The sequence below is a fragment of the Barbus barbus genome, assembly GCF_936440315.1.
Source record: "Barbus barbus genome assembly, chromosome: 46".
In the NCBI taxonomy this organism is placed as follows: domain Eukaryota; kingdom Metazoa; phylum Chordata; class Actinopteri; order Cypriniformes; family Cyprinidae; genus Barbus; species Barbus barbus.
Window position 1 is genome coordinate 17,262,747 of NC_136724.1, and position 22,563 is coordinate 17,285,309.

Sequence of the window (22,563 nt, forward strand, 5' to 3'; positions counted from 1 at the left end):
AAGGCGTGTCAATCACCAGCGTTTCTAGGGCGTGGCCTCTGAGTGAAAGGCGGGGCCAAACTCAAAATAATGTATACAATAGCATATATATATATATATATAATGACTACAACTACCACAGGAATATGAGTTAACATGCTTGACAAACCGGACAACATTTGTAGTTATTTTATATCTACTTTTTAAAAGAAGCATAGCTTCAAAAATATCATTTTGTATGGTTTTACCAGATCTTCCAGCCTTGTCAGTGCTGATTATGGCTGGTTTTAGAGTGGTTTTGTCCCCCTCTTTAACTGGTCAGACTGGTCTTAGCTGGTCAGGCTGGGAGACCAGCTGACCAACCAGCTAAAACCAGCTTGACCAGTTTAGCCAAGCTGGAAGACCAGCTAAAACCAGCTATTTCCATTCTAAACCAGCCAACCAATTTAGGCTGGTTCAGCAGACTGTGTGTAAATTTTGCTGTAGAACAAAACCTGAAAATTTCTTCAAGTAACTAACAGTAATCACAGAACTTACTACTATAATCTGCTGATCACAAAACCAGAGTAAAACAAACAAAGGAAAAACAGCTAAACCAGCCTAAGCTGGTTGGCTAGTCTTAGTTGGTTTAAACTGGAAGTAGCTGTTTTAAGATGGTCTCCCAGCCAAGACCAGCCTGCTAGCAAAAAACTGGTCAAAACAAACACCTTAAAAAAATCTATGCAAATTGTGACTACGCTGGAAAACCAGCCAACCAGCTAAGACTTCTTTTTTCTTGTTTTCAGCAGAATATGGCGAATTCGCTAAGCACCAATCCAGGGGCCAGTTGCATAAACATAGTCACCATGTTTAGACACCTTAGCAAGAATGTTACTACCTCTCAAAACACCTTAGAAACCACACAGCAACTCTCTTGAATTGTGACAATGAGTTGTGAACAGAAAGCCACTACTTAAAAACGCTTCAGAAAATGTATAGCTGTTCTTGTGATTATCCAGATGTATTGAGCAGCTTATAATGTGTAAAAGCAGTCAGAAACAGGAAGCCGCACTTCAGACAGCGAGAGAGACAGTGAGCCACAAACAGCACACTTCCTCTCACCTTCCGTTTATGTAAGCAGCGCGATTTATAAAACACCTCCTCCTCCTCCCCCAACACCACCTTCCTCTCGCATTCGCCTTGGCAGAAAACATCCTTTCTGACACACTCAGTCTGTCATAAAGGCAGTCCCATTCAATGCCATGAGCTCGGCTACATTTCACAATTGGTTTGGTTAGTTTGAAACTGTGGAAATTAACCTTTTACAGTACATGTCTGTTTTTCTGTCTATCCATTTGTCTACCTATATGTCTGTCAATCTACAATAACTATATGTCTATCTATCTATCTATCTATCTATCTATCTATCTATCTATCTATCTATCTATCTATCTATCTATCTATCTATCTATCTATCTATCTATCTATCTATGAATGAATGACATAGTACTGCAGCTAATCGTGCTCCATCTAGTGGTGGATGTGTGGAATCATTCAGTCACATATGAAATTTAATAAGGGATATTAATTATTCTGAAGGAATTATGTGCTGGAATGGGGGAGCTCAGAGTATAAAACAAATTATTCTGACAGAACACGCAGTCTTCTTAGAGATTATGAAAAATACACACAAATTTGCCCTACTGGAGTCTTGAAATCATACTCTGCGCCTTTTTAAAGCTTTTCCCACAACATCTTGTTTGTAAAAATCCATGTTTCCCCAGAGTGAATCCCTGTCAAGCATTCAGCTAGTGTGAAGTCTCCCTTGCGCAATAGCTTTCATCTTATCAGCACAGACTCTGCTATGTGTGTGCTACATTTCTCTCATTCCTCTCCGCTTTGTGCCACAAGACAGGTTTGTTCCTTAGTGACTTTTGCCTGTAAAAACAGGCCGTTTGTGTGTACCTGAAAACCTGCTTGGGCTCTATCTGTTGCAACAGCACCGTTAGCATTAACACTGCCTGTGAGAAAATATTTTGTGCTGACAATGCAGTCACATTGTGCAATAGCCTGCCTTCATAAGATCTTTTGTATTTGTGTGACTTAGCCTGATCACATTGCATGCCTTCAAACCAGATTTGCTTCCATTCATCATCGTCACTGTTGTTTAGATTTTCTCAGAAGATTTGAGGAAAAGGCCGATTATCTTTCTTCCCCTATCTAATGGACAGTGAATTAGCTAATAGTGTTACATTCACACTAGTATCATTAATGACTTTGCTATAATGATGCTGCCGTCTGACACGCGTATGTTCTGAGATATTTATTAGGAGTGAAACCCGTGGTTATGCAACACTTTCCCTGTGGATTCCCGTGAAGATGAAGTTGGTTATTCAGGCCTATTATAATAAATGTGAGGTTCTTGAAACAGCATCATGTGGATGTAATAAACAAAATTGAAAAAAAGAGAAAAAAAATAGGAGAGTGTATTGAGGAAAAATAAGTTGAGTTTTAATGTTTTATGTAACTGGTTGTCAGGATATTAATAATTAAAAAAAATATATATAAAAAAATCGAATGAAAATTGAAATTAAATGTAGAAACTTTAAATGACCCCAGTGAGGATTTGACTCATACTTGTGGGAAAATATTGTACCACACCCTCTTCCTAGGGTTCATAAATAAATATATTTAAACACCTGGTCACATTTTAAACCTGATAAAAGGGTAACACTTTACAATAAGGTTCCATTTATTAACATTAGTTAACAACATTAGTAAACATGAACTAAGAATGAACAATACTTCTGCAGCATTTATTAATCTTAGTTAATGTTAATTTCAGCATTTACTGATGCATTATTAAATTCACAAGTTGTGTTTGTTAACATTAGTTAATGTAGTGTGAACTAACATGAGTAAACAATGAACAACTGTATTTTCATTAACTAACATTAACAAAGTTTAATAAATAGTGTAATAAATGCATTGTTCATTGTTTGTTCATGTTAGTTAATACATTAACTAATGTTAATAAATGGAACCTTATTCTAAAGTGTTACCGATAAAAGTGATCTCGCTTCTTTATTGTGACAAAAAGGCTCACAGGCACACATATCTGAGGATTTTATAAACAATGTTCAGACATGCATGAGCTTGAGCACAGGGCGACATGCTTTTGTAGTAATCCTGGCCTTTATCGCCCTCTCATTTCTTTTTAGTCAGACAGAAATGACACTTTGTGTACGGGCTTGTTCTCTACAATAACAGAGTCCTGCTTAAGGCAAACTTTAGGCCAGTTATGAGACCATAATTTTAATAATAGAACATTTATACACTGAAACAGCTCCTAATTTAATATCAATTTGACAGTCAAATGTAATATAGATTCCAAACTCACTTGTCAGATTTTAGAGCTTTATAATTGCACTGGTGAGTTTCTCCCATGTGACGCCCAATGACCTGATATGTGCACTATGTGAGAGGTAGGTCAAAGGTCAGGAGATTGTATCAGAGACTGTTGCTCAGCTGTAGCTCACAGATTGCAGTCTGCAGGGAACATGACAGCTGTACATATCCCAGAGAAACACATGTACACACCACCCCCCCACACACAGACCACTGAGACAGTAAGACAGTGTTCACACATTCAGTCATTATCAGACACCCCAGAGACACCCCCCCCACACACACACACAGCCGCAGAACAGACATGATTTTCCATTTGTGTAGTAAATCCCAACACTTTGATAACAGATAGACAGATAGATACTGCAGATAGATAGACAGATAGAGATATAGATAAGACAGACAGAAACTGCAGATCGATAAATAGACAGACAGAAACTGCAGATAGAAAAATATATAGACACACAGACAGAAACTGCAGATAAATAAATATATAGACACAGACAGACAGATATCTATATAGCACAGACAACTATTTTAGATAAACAAATAAATACATTGCCATCTATAGATGGACAGACAAATGGATAGACAGAAAAACAGACAGTTAAATAAATGGATAGACAGACAGATACTGTTGATAGACAGATAAATACAAATATCTAATACATATCTATAGACAAGCAGATAGATAAACAAATGGATAAACAGAAATACAGTTAAACAAATGGACAGACAGACAGATAGCTAGATCCACCTACAGACAGACTCAGTTGTGTGAAAACTATGGTTTAATCATCTGTATAACATCAATTCACATATTTCATAAACATCCCAACACAGATCATTTGTGTTTTTGATGATACATATTTTGTGCAAAAATGCAATTAATGGGGAAAAGGGGAAAATACATGAGGAAAAGAAGATAAAAAAGAGAACAGGAATTATTTTCTGAATTACTTCAAAAGTGCAGATACACAGTCAACAGTGCAGACATTTGAGTGCTTGGCTAACAACTGTTACAAGATACTTGCTGTATATTCAGAATGCAGGACACACATGGAAATCCTGAACAGTTTATTTAAACCGTAGCAGTTGTAGTTGATTCAGTACTTATAAATGGAATGTGATGAGCAATGATTTCCTTACTTCAAGAAAGAATAGTAAACTTCGTTAAAGCTCCAGGCTTGTTTTTACAGTATACTGTACAATATGGACAAGTAATGGGGATAAGTCCAAATACTAGTCTTATGAAAACAACTTGGTTTGGTCATAATAGACAAATGCTTTGGTTGGTTTTAGTTCAAAACCAGCATTAAGAACACCGTAAACAAATAAGGCCACCAAAACATGGCAATCCGTACCATAGGAGAGCAACATTTAATGGACCATAATCCCAGAATCCACTATCCCAGAACCATAGATTACCTTGAGATATAGTACACAAGGAATGTTTGCACTTCATATAGAGAAAAGATAAAAGTTACACATACATAGTTGGCACTTAAATGCAGAGAATAATATCTATTCAGTGCATGTTACAGGGCACAAAACCGTTCAATGATAATGAACAAGAAACCAATATACAGCATCCAATCAGGACACCAAAGTCTTCACAAAAGCATCCGTATCACCATTTTATAGGATTTAGGAGAATAGTTCTTACAAAATAATATTAGTTGCATAGTGTTAGAACATATAAACAATCAAGCTTCAAACAGGGATGAAACAAACCAGTCTGGTGTCCAGGTGGATAAATAAACTAATGGCTGAAGCTCCTTCAGATCTAATTTTCTGTCTCAGAAGTGTTTGTTATATGATAAGAAAGCTTAGGTCATTCCTGGTACATCTGCTTGATTTGCAGTTTATTATTTTATTCGGGTGATGTGAGCAGGTCTCTCACGTCCACGTGTCCATGGGCACCATGGCTTCCTTTGATCCAATGGGTGGCAGAAGGTTTTGCTCGCTGAGGAACTGGAGAGGGAACTGCACCAGGAAGCCTCGAATCTTCTTCAGCTCCTCTTGAGCACGTGCAGGGTCCTCCTTCTCCAAACCAGGCTTAGAGAGGAAGCCATCCAACTCTAAAATGGACCGAACGTCACTAGACGGCAAGCAGCGGAACACCTGGAGGAGAAGGAGAAGTTTCAGTCAGGTTATATTAAAGTAAACTTATAGATAGATAGATATTTTGTGTGGAAAATTTAAGCTTACCTTCTGGTAAATAGTTGCATTGCGGGCAGCGGTGGTCATCCACACCTCCTTGTAAAACTGGTCACTTATAGGGTCCGTCACATCAATGCTGGGGTCAGTGTTGGCACCAAGAATCATCCTAATGATTTCAAAGGAAGTAGAAAACATCTTTAAAGCTTATCTGCATGTTTCTAAACATGCTAAAATGCAAGAACAGACTTGAATGAGTCCTGAACCTGAAACACTCCAGCCGCAGACTCAATCCAAAGCGTCCGGCCTGATACTCTTGACCATCCATCACTGACTTCACAGTGTGGATATCCTCAAAGATGACGGCCACCTCACTGTCTCTCTTACCCAGCATGCTCCGGTCATTGATATTAGCAGAACCTGGCAGATACCATGTACATTTATGATGAAAGTACTGAAAATGCATTGAAATTTTAAATAATAGACTACAATACTGCATTTTAACAGCAGGAGGAGGCATTTCATCTCTGTCATTCTAAAATAATAACAGTTTACTTCACATTACCACAAATTACCACAGCAGCAGTTTCATGATTGCATCAGTTCTATTAGCACATGTATAAATGATACACACTCATTTTGTGTTTTTCCTGTCTGCAAATTTCTATTTTTACTCACCAATGATGACGGTGTTGTCGTCGGCAATAAGCATCTTGCTGTGCACATATATCAGTTCAGTCACCAGCTTTCCCTCCAGCTCAGCGTGGGTCCTCAGACCCCCAAATGAGATGTAATTCATCCACTGATCACCCACTGCAGACACAGAGAGAGACAGCAAATGATGTTTTTAGGATTTTTATACATTCATGTTCCGGTTTCATTTGATGTTTACAAGGAATCGTTTACAAGAATAGTTCAGCCAAAAATAAAAATTGTGTCATTTACCTATATAACTTATTCATCTGTGTAACATAAAAAATATTTTGGGAAACTTTTTTTTTTTTTTTTTTAAGTTTAACTTGGTTGAACTTGATATAATAAAATAACAAAAACCGAAACAAATAAATACGAATAAAAGCTGTATGAAAAGAACTAGTGCTGTCAAACGATTAATCGCATCCAAAATACAAGTTTTTGTTTACATATTATCTGTTTGTGTACTGTGCATATTTATTATGTATATATATAAATACTCACACACACATGCATGTATATATTTAAGAAAATATTAAGTTTATATATTAAATATTTATATACATGTATATATATATATATATATATATATATATAATTATATGAATAGAAATATGTACTGTACATGTAAATATTTTCAAACTATATACTGTATATGTCTGTATTTATATATACATAATAAATATACACAGTACACACACATGTATTATGTAAACAAAAACTTGTATTTTGGATGCGATTAATTGCGATTAATCGTTTGACAGCACTAAAAAGAACAAACAAAACAGACAAAAACAACAAAATGCAACAACAACAGCCATTTTATTTTTTCTATTTGCTTGTATTGAGAAATACTGGTTTACATTGGTTAAAACCGTCCAATAAAATTCACTTTAACTTTTACGCCTTTATCAAACTATTTCACACTTTTTGAAGTGGTAACTACAATAATAAACTTTTCAACACTGACATTGTCACTGAACTGAACCGAATCAACATTAAACTTAACTGAGCTGAATAATGAAAACTATATTCTTTCTACCATAGAGCTGCTTTATAGCTAAAAATGGAAATGATTTCATAATTGATGAATTTTGCAACATTAAGACCATTATTTTCCTTTGTATTACTGTGAAGCTGCTTTGAAACAATCTGTAAAGCGCTATATAAATAAACCTGATTTACTACAATAATGTATTTCTGTAACGCGCTATATAAATAAACCTGATTTACTACAATAATGTATTTCTGTAAAGCGCTATATAAATAAACCTGATTTACTACAATAATGTATTTCAATAAATACCTAAAAAGTAAAGACAAGAAAAGTAAGATAAAATGTGTGCCAAATGCATAAAATGTAAACAATTATTATAAGCCAACTATATTTTGAAGCATAAATCATCAATTATCAAAAACATGATGATCACAGGCACAGAGGTTAGACTTAAATGATTTTCAGATTCACCTTAGTTCAATTAAAAGTCATTTAATTTCGACTGTGATGTAACCACTGAACATGGTGATGTCCGAGTAGTTTGCTCTGTAATTATTCTGTTCATTTCCACAAGTTTAACCCATTAGATCTTTGAGAACTTGGACTTTTTTGGCATGTATTTCCACACCACACGAGGAGCTCAACAGAGGCAAGAGGCGTTTCCTTCCTCTGATACTTCATCCGCTGGTGTTACAGTTGTACAGTGTCTTACATACAGCTTAATCTCATATTTCCAAATATTTCTTTTAAATATAACAATTTCTTGTATATTTTTGCATTGTTTATGGTTTGATTTGAGCAGAAGGCTATGCAGTTCCACAGCACAACTCTACAGCTATATTTATAACCACACCAGACCAATGATACACCCACAACCAAGCTCCTGCATTTTCTGAAAACAGGACACTGTGGGAACGCTCAGATCCAGTGAAGCTGCAACAAAACACCAACAACGTGCTGGATAATTCAAACAGAGAAACTTCACTCCTTCCTTTCTCATGGCAGGGTTAATGGGTACAGACTGACCGCTCTTCACCACATCGTAACACTGCAGCAGTGTGTTTGACTGCAAAACACACACACACTGCGTACTTCTACACAAGGTCTTTCGCAACTAACCACTATGATTTTGTCTTTTACTATAAATTAAGAACCACAAGAGGGCACTGTTGTGTTTTAAAGTTCTGAAGGCTTCTTTAAGATCTAGTATTATTAAAGCTGCATTAAGAGATGTGAGATCAGAATAAGTCACTTAATGGGACAGTACTATTGTCGCTTATTTAAGCTATAACTGCAGCAAACTTGTTTGAGAATATAAGGCGTAATTATCTATTGTTGTCCATTACTGTGTAGTTTTTGGGATGGGAAGATTAAAGGCTTTATAGGTGAAAGGTTAGCACTTCAGGAAATACTTGTTTTCTTGTTCTTGTCTGTTTGAGCCTCTCCTTTGACACTGAAACCCATCAAATAAAATCAACCAAGCCATTAATTTTTCAAAACGGTGGATACAGAAACCACATAGCTCTCTGAGTGCCTGCACTGCATGGGTCAACCACAGAAACCCCATGAAGAACATCTGGTTAGTGTACGAGCCTGATCTTCTGAAGAATTACAAACACACCCTTCACAGATTAAACATTTATGGGTATTTATTTATATATCTCTGTACTCACTTTCTTTCTTCAACTGAGAGATAATGGAGCAGTCTCCTCTAATCATAGTCCTGCATAAAAAAGCCACAATAAATTTAGAAAAAACATTAGCAAACAAATCACTCCAATGAATCACTCCGTTTATATGATAAATGATAAATCTTTAATGCAGCAGAATAACATTTTTACTTTTATAGTTAGATGTAAGTAACGTGAGGTCTTCAATACAAGCGATGCTCTATCAACACATTTTCAGCATTCTGTGGTCAATTACCACAAATAAAAAATAACTGCTTCAGTAAAGCACTTACAGTACAGTGGAGGTCAAACACATTCTTTAAACAATGAAAGATTAAAACACTATTTATAGTCACAAGTACACTATACATGTAGTATAGTTCCAAAATAAAAACTATACGACATGTTATTAGACTTGTTATACAGTCACTTACTAATGGTCTGTATATTATATTCAGTATTTATATTCAATTTTAATAGCACTGTCAATGTATTTTCTGTGGTAATTGGCTTTATGCAAAAAAGATGGACTAACTGAAGATGGAATATTCCTTTAAATGATCAAATAATTTACATCTATAATAATTCGTAATTTATTACTGTGATGGCATAGCTTAATTTTCAGAAGCCACTATTCCAGTCTTCAGTGTCACATGAGCCATCAGAAGTCATTCTAATTGCTGATTTGTACTCAAGAAAAGCCCTTCTTATTACCAGCAATGTTGTAAACAGTTGTTCTGCAGGTCTTATAGGTTTGCAACGACACAAGGGTGAGTAATTAATGACAGAATTTCCATTTTTGGGTGAACTATCCCTTTAATTTTGCTTTTCTTTTTTGGAAACCATGATTTTTTTTTCATGATTCTTGATGAATATAAAGTTCAAAATCTTTTGTGACACATTTCTTTACTGTCACTTTAGATCAATTTATACATCCTTTACAGAATGAGGTTTAAACAGTAGTATATATACGAAGGAAATTTCTTTTCTCAATACTTTGATCCTATTTTTTTAGTGTTACCTGTAATTGAAGTGCATAACTGCCTGTATGGCACTGCCTCCTCCAGTGTTGATGTCCCCCTCAAACCCAGGAAGCAGTGGTGTGACTACATACACACGATACTTTTTACCATCCCTGTGAACCACACAGAAAGACATGACAATACTTGTTACTTTTAGAGCAAGAGAGATTCATATCAAAGACAGTATGGTCTTACACAGTCTATCTATTCATGCCTGGCTATTGTTTTACAATAAAGAATACCTTTTTGTCTTTAGACTCTATGTCTTATTGATTTACAAGGGTTTCATTAAAGAAGCTGTGTGGCTTTGTGTGTCAGAGATTTGTTTAATAGGTTGGAGACTGGACAAGAGATGCAACTTATTGAACGCAGCTCACCGATATGCTTTTTTGATCCTCTGGGCAATGGCATCTCCGATTTTATTGTGAACGACTTTGTTGTCCGCACAGCTTATGAAGAACTGGTTCTAAAAGAGGAAACGCAACACATTAGCCCACTGAAATGCTAATATAGGACATCATGTATATTCTATAGACGCAAAAGCCACAGTCTCTGTGGTTAGCAACCAATACATCACCAGTGAGGCTTTAAGATGGGGATAATATGAACACATTTAGAGAACTGAGTATGTTCTCTGTGCCACACACCTCTATGTAAATATAGTGTTCGCTGTTTTCAATTGCATTGACGTAAGCCGTGTGAATCGACTCCTCGTGGTATTTTATACCCGCTGACCAGTCCGAGGCAGATCGTAACAGCTACTTAAAGAGAGAATTTGTATTATTAAAGCTGTATGTGGTATTTGTCTGTAGAAGATCTTATGGGAATATTGATGTTTACATAAAATTGTACCTGGACATTAGTCTGGGTGCAGCCAGGGACCTGATACTTGATCTCATTCGCAGTAGTGTGAGATTTAGGAAGGAGGTATGGGTATGACAGGGATCTGTATTTGGGCTTCATGATCTGAAACAAGGTGGCAATGCAAGTACAAACATATATTCAAAGCCATGTTTATCATATTAGTCAACAGCAAAGGTGGGGTGACATGAAATACTTTTGGGAAGTTGAAATGTCTTGTGCGTGACATGTAATACATTATTCAAAACTATTAAAACTAATTCCATTTTAATTAAGGCCTGCAAGGTTTAGCAACTATTATTAAAAATACTATGTGGAATATTTGTACTTTTAAAATGAATTTCTTACACTGCAGGACCATAGGAAATGACATAAGAGATTAAAAGAAATGACCAGTTTAAAAAAAAATCTATAAAATTTCTTTGACATTCATATTAATTTTAACATAAAATCTTGATGTAGATTAAAAAAAATTTAAAAATAAAAATCAATGGACATATTATGTGTCCACATAAAAACAGAAAATATTGAGAGACATTATGAAGACATATTACGCTAAATGATGCCAGTGTTGGCTTTCTCACCTTGGTGAAATTCCAGCGCTGAATGAAGTGCCGTGCAACATCTCTGGCTGCTTTCCCATGAACCACTGAGGCAATGTCATGCCAAGGCATTCTGGGAGTTATGTGCCTGTCGATGAAATCTGCAAAAAGAACAGAACACAGAAAAAAATAAAATCTTAATTTAAATGTAAATAATTTGAATCTAAAAAAAAAATATTCTACACAATTTGAAATTTCAAATTGGATTTTAAAGCATGTCAAAATGCTAAAACTGTAACATTTGAGTATTGTAATATTTTTACAATTGTACATAATATGAATACATATAATAAAGTTTTTATATTTATTCATTTTATGTTTTGTATTATATTTCTATGAACAATTTTTTTTTTAAATCATTAAATGCTGTTATCTTAAAAAATTAAATGCAAACTTTATATGCAATAATTCACCATCAAAAGGTTTATCCAACTGGACCCAGTCCTTATGAACAAAGTTACAGTAATCTTTGCCATGCCAGAACCGCGTATTTCCCATCAGGCCAATCACTTCTGCTTGCAGATCCTGTGCCGCTTCAGTCTCTGACAAGAGTGACAGAAAAAGAAAGAAATTCAACAACAAATAAAAGACAAAATCAACAAAAAAACGCAACCAAACCCATGCATCAATCCAAAAAACACACACACACAAGATTTTTTTTTCAGCAATCCATACTTTCACACTGTTGAGTTACTGCCACGTCAGTCCAAACTAACACACATGCATGGAATCTGCAAGCCTTGAATACTCTGCATCTTAGTCAGGTCATTTTTGCAGACTCCTCCAGATGAATGTTGAAACACAGCAAACCACACAGTGCTTTGAAAGGTTGCTCTATTGACCCATAAAATAGCTCTTTACAACAAAACCTTTCAGGATCAGATTTAGTGGCAACCTCTGACAGAGTCCACACCTGAAACGTCTCACCCAAGCCTGATTCTTACTCACCACTTGGGCACAAGCAGGAGGGCATGGACACCCTCAGCTCAATCCATTTAAGAGGGATCAAATTTTGGTGGCTGCAAATACTGTTAGAATAACCTAAAGAAAAGGGGCATCTTTACAACCGAGACCACCCTCTTAAAAAGCGTGGTATGGAAAACGTGAGTGAAAAAGAGAGAGTATTTGAAAATGAATACAGATTTTTAGATTAAAATATTCATGAGCATATTTTATAACAACATTTTAATATCACAAGCCTCAACTAAAACCTTAATGATTCATGTTTTTCTGCACTTATGGTGAACACTGTACATCACTGCATAAACTGGTCAGTCATATGAAAGCGCTGCCAGCGGGCATTAGAGAATGAGCCGTGCTGTGTGATAACAGCTGAATGTGGGAGTTTAGGTCAGTAACATGTCACTAGTCTGTATTCGCCAGTGCTCCAGAGATGGAGGCGTACTCACTTTCTTCAGAGCTCTCGGCGCTGCTCACGCTGTCTGCAGGAGCCAGCCCGTGTTTCTGCAGGTGCCTGCGGATGCTGAAGCGGGTCTTCTTGGTCTTGCCCTGTCCTTTTAGTTTCGGCTGGTCCATGGTGTCAACAGTCAAACTTTTTCCATTAGTGCGCACCGTGCTGGGCCCGTTTGATTGAGAGGCCGTAGCAGGAGTGCCTTCAGAAGTGTTCTGTGACACATAGTAGGACACCAAATAAGCATTTGATTGTGGATTCATAAAACACAGGACATTTATTATGTTGTTATTGTTAATAAAAACAACAGAAAATTTGTTTTATATACAGCCCCCTCCATAAGTATTGGAACAGTAAAGACAAAATTGCTCTGTTGGCTATGGAGTCAAGACATTTGCAAATATGATTAAAAGATTAATATGAGACAAAACTACAGAATGTCACATTTTATTATTAGCCGTTTCAACACATACATGTTTTACCAAATAAAAAGAACAGTACTTTTAGAGTTCATCCCACTCATTGATGTGAGCATAAGTATTGGGACAGTTGAACATAAGGCAAATTTTACAGACACGTCTTTTATGGTTCATTTTCACAGCTTTTATGATTTGTCTGTCATCAACTACTGTTGTTTTCTCAGCCGATCAGGTAGTTGTTGGTTGCTGGTGTTGCTGGCGGTTTCTAAACTCTTGATTTCTCCATGCCCTTTGTTTTTGCTAGAGCTCTAATTGACTTCCTCTTTTCTTTTAGCATCCAAATTACTTGCTTTTCTCTCAAAGTCAGCTCCCTCATCTTCATCCTCGTTTGTTTACATTTACATTTACATTTAGCTGACGCTGACTTACAATTGCTATATATATCAGAGGTCGCACGCCTCTGGAGCAACTAGGGGTTAAGTGTCTTGCTCAGGGACACATTGGTGTCTCACAGTGAATTCGAACCCGGGTCTCTCACACCAAAGGCATGCGTCTTATCCAATGCGCCATCACCAATGTGTCATCATCGAATGCAAGATTCAGAATGCAGAAGTAATGGATATAACTAATACAACACATTCCCTACTTTTAATATCTGAAGAATTAATGCAACAGGACACAGCTGATCACTTAGAAAGACCTGAGAGGCAACTGTCCCAATACTTATGCTCACATCAGATAGGGGGATGAAACTCTAAAAGTGCTGAACTTCTTAGCTGGTAAAACATCTATGTGTTGAATCACCCAATAATAAAATGTGACATTATGTAGTTTTGTCTCATATTCATCTTTTAATCATATTTGCAACTGTCTTGACTCCACAGCCAACAGAGCAATTTTGTCTTTACTGTTCCAATACTTTTGGAGGGCACTGTATATATATATATATATATATATATATATATATATATATATATATATATATATATATATATATATACACATACATATATAAAATTTAAATTTTTTTATACTTTTTAGAATTTTTTATAATAATAATATATATATATATATATATATATATATATATATATATATATATATATATATATATATATATATATATATATATATATATATATATATATATACACACACATAACACACACACTAACACTAAATAATTAAATTTATTTATTTATTTTTATTGTTGATAACTAACTGAAATTAGTTTAAGAACTAAAATTTAATTAAATAAAATTAAATTAAGAATTTTACAACAACAAAAAAGTCAAAAACACATGAAAATCACTGAAACTTAAATTAAAATTAAAACTGAAAGCTAATTGAAAATATTAAAGGGATAGTTCATTAAACCATCATTTTATGAAGCTACGAGAATACTATTTGTGTGCAAAGAAAACTAAAATAATGACATTATAGAACAATGTCTTCTCTTCCATGTCAGTCGTGCGTTCATGACAATATCACAACGCATGCGTGTCCATTCCTCTGCCTGGAAACAAGCTGCAGTGCATCCGGGTTCCAGCAGCACCATGCACCTGCGTCGTGGTATTCTTGATAATGGTGGCGGACGGTGGAACAGAAGAATTGTTGAATTAATTTTGTTATTTTTGTTTTGTGCACTTTGGAAAAGTATTCTCGTAGCTTCATAAAATTAAGGTTGAGCCACTGATATGACATGGACTATTTCAACAATGTCCTTACTCCCTTTCTGGGACTTCAACATTTCAGTTGCATTGCTGTCTATGGAGGGACAGAAAGCTCTCAGATTTCATCAAAAATATCTTAATTTGTGTTCCAAAGATGAACGAAGGTCTTACAGGTTTGGAACGACATGAGAATGAGTAATTAATGACAGAATTTTCATTTTTTGGGTGAACTATCCCTTTAATAAATACTATGATAGTATATAAATCATACTAAAACAACACTGCCAGCATAATGTATGATATTTCCCAAACCTCTGCAGCCACAGGAAGAGTCCTGGTAACACTTCCTATGTCAGTCAGCCGATGCTCCACATCATCCCAGCGTCCGTATGCCAAGTCAATGCCTCCCACGAAAGCCACCGATTGGTCAATCACTACAATCTTCTCATGATGCGCCCACAGGTACACGGAAGAGGAGACGTGGTCAGGATGCCTCATTACCTGAGGAAAGAAATTTGTTAGCACTCTTTGATGTAGCACTGTGGTTAAAGATCGTGAAATCGCAATTTGCAAAACAAAAAACAAAAACACAAGTCAACATAGTTGGCCACAGTCAAGAACATTTTGAATCCATATGCAGTTCAGTCAGACATAAACTTGTTAAGAGTATGTGCCAGATGTCCAATTTGTGAACAAATTACTCTTACGAAGAAGTACTTTTTAATGAGTCAGTCAATAGAATTTATTACACAGATTTGAGCTCATTCAGATTTATTACTGACCTCCCAAATGATACCCTCACTGAAATGAGTCATTTTCAAATTTCTGTATGTCTGATTCAAAATAAACTAGGAACCATTACTGTGATGGTTACTTTAGGTTTGACTTCAATTAGTATAATTTGTAGACAGTGTTAGGCAGTAACTACTTACTAGTAACTAGTTACAGCAATAATATTACTTTTAGCAGTAATTAGTAGTGTAAATAATAATGAATAAGACTTGGTTACACTTTATTTTAAGGTGTCATTGTTACAGGTTAATCACACATTTAGGTACTATAGTAATATAGTTATTAGTAATATTAATTAACTACATGTTCTTACTATATGGTTAGGGTTAGGATTAGGGTTTGGTTTAGGGTTACTTGCATGTAATTATGCATAATTAACTGTTATTGTAATAGTAAGCACATGTAATGTGTAACAAGGACAGCTTAAAATAAAGTGTTACCCAAGATTTCAGTAATATTACAGTTAACCTCCATAAAACTGCTCATTACTTAATTACTTATGATGCATCAACACCTACTGATTTGAAATCCAAAATCCAATAATTCCTAGATTTATAAATTAATAAATTACATTTTTGGAGTAACGAGCCAAACACTGGTTGTAGATATGACAATGTGTAACTTAAAATACATGATAACTTAAAATGCATGATAAATTATTAATGGTATTCTAACAAAAATTATGCAAATATTTTAGTACATATTATTGATAATTATTGGCATTTGAGGTCCAATTGTACTTTTTTCCAAACAGGAAGTATTCTTACAGAATTATAGTTACAGAGCAATAGCGTCAGATTGGAGATAATTTATATAAAAAAACACTTGTTTATATAACTTTAAAATCTTTGTGGTTACATTTTCAAGAAATTCTGTAATTTGCCAACTAAAAAAATGGCTCCTAAAGGTTTTATTTCAGTAGTTATTAGCTCTGCATTCATTGATGACTTGTTCATATTCACAGCTTCACGTGGTTCGATTCATGAACTGACTACTTTCATCTCACCTTGATATTTGGGTGAAGTTGTAGTAGTGTCCGTTTGCTGTATTCGCTGTTTATCCCGAGAGCCAATTCCACCTCCTTGTACAACATCACAAAGATCCGCACACCTTTTTGCTGCAAGAACAAACCGTTCTTGATAATCAGTACAGCAAATCCGCCAGTCAATATTAATATATAACCAGGAAAACAGAAAACCCTGGAGTGTAAATTATTACATGAGAACAGTGAATGGGAAGGTTTTATTGCTGGTGCAGTAAAGTCACAGATGGATAGCAGTTTCATCATAGCTCTGTGTTGGATTAACTCACCGCTTGCCGTTTCAAAATGGAATCGAGTCTCCAGCGGTTGCCCTCGACGACAGGCCTCTTGAGGAAGATCTCAGGGCTCAGCCTACCGTGACACACAGAGGTGACCTCATCAGCAGGGGAAGCATTTGTAACATCAAATATGCATCAACGTCTAGTCTCACATCTCACTGTCGCCTACATAAATTCAAATGTATTAAGGTAGGGGGAAAAAAAAAGTGCACACACACACACACACACACTCACACACACACACACACACACGAATCTCACACTTGCAGGATGTCTGCTGTGATGACTGAGTGATGCTGTAACACAGCACCAGGCATCTGTCTGATGAAGGTAACGGATCCGTTTGGCCATTGCTCCCAGCTGGAGGTGCCCTCTGAGAGGGTGCGTACAAAGTATACAACTATCTTTCTTTCTACTACCTTCCTTCGGGCTTTTCTCTCAGTTCATGACCTAATTGTTATGACAGGACAAAGCAATAAGCAATACATCTCTTCCATCCGAGTTTTTGCGAACGTGACAAGCAACACTATACTGTGAAAAGTGTCCAAAAGTGGACACAACTAGACATCAGTGGTTAAGTTATGGAACAACACTGTTCCAGAACAGTACAACGCAAATATTTGAGTGTGTGCAGCGCATTTTACAGAGGACTATTTCCTGAACCTGGTAGAGTAGCCTAGGCTTGCACAAAGGCTGTTTCTATAAAGTGGGGCAATTCTAACTTTGCAAGGACAGTCTTGCGCTTCTGACTCACAGCCTGTAAGTACGTTTGCTTATTTAAAGAATTTGCTACTTACTATTCAGACATGAGTATTCAGCAGTGTAGAGTAGTGCTTGTTGTTTGTCATTTCTCCGATCACAAATGCAGACATGGTAATGTTACGTCAACGTAAAAAGACAGTATAAGTCATTATAATCAGTAATTATGTCCTCACTGGATGCAACAAATGCCTTGTTTATAATGGGTTTTACTGTTTTTGTGTCGTTGCGCCGGGACACAGCATCACAATAGAGTGGGGGAACTATGACATGACTTTGTAGGTGGATTGGCTGTTAGCATGAAACTGGTTCCCTCGACAAAAAAGCCAATAGGATTTTTCCATAGGCTTTTGGATTATCGCAAAAAATAAGCTCTGTGTTCAATCACAGTTCATGAAATTTACACGTTTTGTTCATCAAGATAATCTTCACAAAATAATATAACTTTGACGAATTTTGAAGCCTAAATAAAAGCGCCAGAACTGAAAAGCTAAACTTAGGCTATAAACGAACTACAGCACCACGGTCGCTCGCCTTCAGCGTCACCACCACCGCACAACTTTCTCAAACTTATTTTTAACGTTCAGAGAAAAGGATTTACTCTGTATATGAATTTTAATCCACGCTACATGAACCTTTTCACATAAACTGGAGTAAATACAAAACTAGAGCCACACTAAAACTGAAACGAGACATTAGTAATAAACAGTACAGTGAATAAATGAAATAATCTTAACTAAAGGACATTTAAAGCACGTATTTCTGTACATTTCGAAATAAGTGCATTAAAAGTCAATAAATTCTTGATTAATATGAATTAAAAATGTATCGCCGCGTTTTCTGTCTCACGCTTGAGGTATTCGGCCAATCACAACGCACTACCTGGCCAATCAGAGCACGCCTCGCTTCTCAGAACGATGAGCTTTGTAAAAATCGGCGCGTTTCAGAAAGGCGGGCATAGAGGAGCATGTACAGTATGTGGAAAATAATGTGTTTTTAACCTTAAACCGCATAAAAACATTGTATTACACCAAATGTTCTTTTTAGCAATGTCATATGACCCCTTTAAGATTACTTTCAATGATTTTTCCATAGCTCTGCATGTTGCTCATTATTTTTCATTTTTAAATTGTGCTCCACATGCACATAGTTCTGAATACACATTATTTTCTATTTGGAACCAAAACACATGTTGCGTGAGGACTGGTTAGGACATTGATATCCTTAAGTCAGTATATCCAGTACAGTCAAAAAAAATGAACACAATATCCTGTTGCATTCCTAGAACTGAGCAAGGTTATTGATTTTCTCAGAGTTTAGGGGAAGTTTTATTGTGGATATATGTGACCCTGGACCACAAAACCAGTCATAAGGGTCAATTTTTTGAAATTGAGATTTATACAACATCTGAAAGCTGAATAAATAAACTTTCCATTGATGTATGGTTTGTTAGGATAGGACAATATTTGGCTGAGATACAACTATTTGAAAATCTGGAATCTGAGGCTGCAAATAAATCTAAATATTGAGAAAATCGCCTGTAATGTCCAAATGAAGTTCTAGCAATGCATTTTACTAATCAAAAATGAAGCTTTTATATATTTATGGTAAGAAATTTACTAAGTATCTTCATGGAACATGATCTTTACTTAATATCCTAATGATTTTTGGCATAAAACAAAAATTGATAATTTTGACCCATACAGTGTATTTTTGGCTATTGCTACAAATATACCCCAGCAACTTAAGACTGGTTTTGTGGTCCAGGGGTTACATATTAACCGATGCAATTCATCTAATCTGTGCATTACTTCTAAAATCTATATTACCCAAAGGAAAGCAGAATGTACGGGAGTGGTTTTATCTCAACATACCACCAGTCGGTGATAAAGATCTCCTCCTCTGCCTCCTCCAGCGCATTCGCCACGTCCTCCATGTACTGCTTCCCATTCACATACCTGAAACACACACCCAGCCAGTCAAATCAATGGGTAAGGCTGATAGTCTCAAGCTCACACTCTTGTTGTTTCTCAAACTTAATTACATAATTTTCATTATTCAGAGAACAAGTACACTAATAGGTCTTAATGCTGCAACAATGAACAACAAATCATCTGGCCAGACCAGCAGTGAAGCTGCGCCCTAGATACTATCTCACTCCTCCACAGGGTCAAAAGAGGATGGAGTCTATGGTTACACTTTCCCTCTCTTTCTCTCAAGTTACTCCTGTGAAACAGGCTTCACCCGAAGACACAGCGGCAGACGGCTGAAGCTTTCACATGTTTATCTGTTCTGGGAAACCTTTGAGACCTGCTTCTGCTAGATGCATTATTGATTTTCTGCATGGTTTTGAAACGTATTACTGTAGCCGAAAACAAATAATAATATAATCAGTACAATAATATAATACACTAGCTGATATAATTTAATTTAAAACTAAAGCTAAAAGGTAGCTTTGGTTTGCTTAGTAAACTCAAATTATATATTTTTTTCAAAAAATAATATAATCAGTGATATGATATAGCATGATGTCATATAACAATGCAATAGCTACTATATTATAATAAAATATAAAACAAACTAAAATATACAATTTTTTCAGAAAATAATAACTGAATATAATAATGTAATCAGTAATAATATAATAGTAAACAAATTATAATTTTTTCAAGAAATAATAATTAATATAATACAACATAATAATGGCTAATAAATTATAATTTACTAAAAAACTAAACTATATATAATATACAATATACAATATATATAAAAAATTTGTTGACAAAAACGATAAAATATATAATAAATTGTTTAATAATATTATAATTTATAATAATAAGTTTAATAATGAAGGTTTAATCATTTAAGTTTAAATAAAATAAACGTTTTAATAAGCTATTAATTGAGTTAATGTATTATTATTTTTTTATTTATTTTCCTTCAGTTATAATGAAAAATTGAACTGTTGTCTTAACCTGTATGACAATCTTTGAAATAAAAATTGTAAAAAAAAAAAAAATCTATTAGTTAGCTTTAGTGTGCTTTGTAAACCCTAAAGATCCTTTTATTCAATAAATCAATAATAATAATAATAATCAGTAATATAACATGTAACATATAACACAATGTAATACAAAAAACATGTAGCTAAAAGTTTTAATCATTTAAGTTTAATAAGCTAAAAGTTAGCTTTAGTGGGCTTCAAATTATTTTTTTCATTAAATAAATAATAATATATAATACGAAATCTAAATGCTAGCTAGTATTTGACATTTTCTGAAGAAAATGTGAGAGGTTCCTGCCCGTGTAAAAGGTTTAGTGGGATGTTGCCAGGGTGTTGCTAGGTGGTTGCTTATTGGCCCAAGTCAAAAGTACACACCTCAAAGCATCTATGGTATGAACTTTTTAATCACTGGATACATGTAAAAAGCTATATTTACCATTTAGATGGGATATTCTTCTGTTCATTGGCGAAGGATCCAAAGCGGTGCTCCTTAAAGAAATTGCTGCCATACTTGCGCACAAAATCATCAACGGCCTGCCCCCACCAGCGGGCGTGACGGTAACTCGTGAACTTCAGCACCAGAGCCCTTTAAAAAGCAAAAAGCTCTTTTACTTTATCAAAACAAATGTCAACATTCTGCCTCATTGACCATGTGTGTTCACGCACCTGGACAGACTGTCTATGCGGACACCATGCTTTGTCTCAGTGTCTTTAGTGTCCATTTTGATGCCAAACGCCTTATCCACTAGCAGGACGAATGAGATGGCACCCGAGTCTGGCTTCATGAGGACTAGGAAAGAGTCCTTCACCACCATCCACCTGTAAAGACCAACAGTAAGAAAAAAAGGGTCTTTATTTGAAAATCATCTTGCTGTATTTTAAAGCAGGGTAAGTTGCATGTTGATTGTTTTGTATAGTTTGAATATGAATGACACCAAACTGACCGTTTAGACCAGCGGTAGCACATTTTGCTGTGGCCACAGCAGTTCAGTCCAGGAATACGGTGACCCCCTGACCTTTTGAGAACCGTGCCCTCTCTGTGAAGGAAACAGGGTCACAAAATGTCACAAAATGCAATTATATATCTATAAATAATTATTAGCCAATAAACAAAGAGCTCTTACAAGCCTTTTGGTCCCAAATCATGAATGAAGGACAGCTGACTCACATCAATGAATTCCATCTATGGCACGAAACAGAACAGGTTGTTAATGCATGTATACAACATATGGACTGAAATATTGTACAAAATCCAAATATACACATACTGTTGCATGGTAGTTTCTATACATTGGCATTTTAAGCAGCTTATTCAAGTAGTCTTCAAGTTGTCTCTGTAAAGGAAATCACAATAGTAAGACACCAATCATATGATGTTGTCAGCAGTGTATCAGTGAAACAGGAAACTGACTTTTCGACTAGACACTTGCTCTTCTCTGGCCAGTTCTTCGCCTCCTCCCCGGGGTAGACTTGGCATGTTCCGTTCAAGGTTCCTGCTTATAGTGTGCCTCCGCTCAGCGTGACTATTGACCGAACGAAGAAAAAAATGGCAAAGACAGAGGAAGAGATCTTAAGATTGCAAGGATGCTTTAAATTGATTGAAAGTGACTGTAAAGACATTTATAAAGTTACCTATAAACATACTTCTACATCCAATAAATGCTGCTGAACATTGTTAATAATAAGAAATGTGTCTTGAGCACAAAATCAGCTTATTAGAATGATTTCTGAAGGATCATGTGAAACTGAAATTGCTGCTGAATATTCAGCTTTGCTGTCACAGAATTCGATTACAGTTTAAAAAAATATTAAAA

The 22,563-nt window shown here is 35.5% G+C and overlaps 1 protein-coding gene across 2 annotated transcripts in view; it reads right to left on the reverse strand.

Moving 5' to 3' along the window:
• Nucleotides 1-4,140: 4,140 nt before the first annotated feature.
• LOC306864912 (phospholipase D1-like) overlaps nt 4,141-22,563 on the reverse strand; it is a 32,048-nt gene continuing 13,625 nt past the window's right edge. For both annotated transcript variants that reach the window (XM_079409201.1, XM_079409202.1), the window contains exons 5-26: nt 22,161-22,272; nt 22,018-22,083; nt 21,874-21,932; nt 21,694-21,786; nt 21,416-21,568; nt 21,186-21,335; nt 19,620-19,703; nt 16,978-17,059; nt 16,673-16,783; nt 15,187-15,375; nt 12,781-12,997; nt 11,785-11,913; nt 11,354-11,472; nt 10,761-10,874; nt 10,556-10,666; nt 10,286-10,374; nt 9,908-10,021; nt 8,890-8,939; nt 6,205-6,339; nt 5,793-5,946; nt 5,578-5,695; nt 4,141-5,490 (exon numbers count right to left, since the gene is read on the reverse strand). In XM_079409201.1, coding sequence (XP_079265327.1) covers nt 5,266-5,490; nt 5,578-5,695; nt 5,793-5,946; nt 6,205-6,339; nt 8,890-8,939; nt 9,908-10,021; nt 10,286-10,374; nt 10,556-10,666; nt 10,761-10,874; nt 11,354-11,472; nt 11,785-11,913; nt 12,781-12,997; nt 15,187-15,375; nt 16,673-16,783; nt 16,978-17,059; nt 19,620-19,703; nt 21,186-21,335; nt 21,416-21,568; nt 21,694-21,786; nt 21,874-21,932; nt 22,018-22,083; nt 22,161-22,272 — 2,674 coding nt within the window. In that variant the 3' untranslated portion in view covers nt 4,141-5,265. The remainder of the gene's footprint in view (nt 5,491-5,577; nt 5,696-5,792; nt 5,947-6,204; nt 6,340-8,889; nt 8,940-9,907; nt 10,022-10,285; nt 10,375-10,555; nt 10,667-10,760; nt 10,875-11,353; nt 11,473-11,784; nt 11,914-12,780; nt 12,998-15,186; nt 15,376-16,672; nt 16,784-16,977; nt 17,060-19,619; nt 19,704-21,185; nt 21,336-21,415; nt 21,569-21,693; nt 21,787-21,873; nt 21,933-22,017; nt 22,084-22,160; nt 22,273-22,563) is intronic.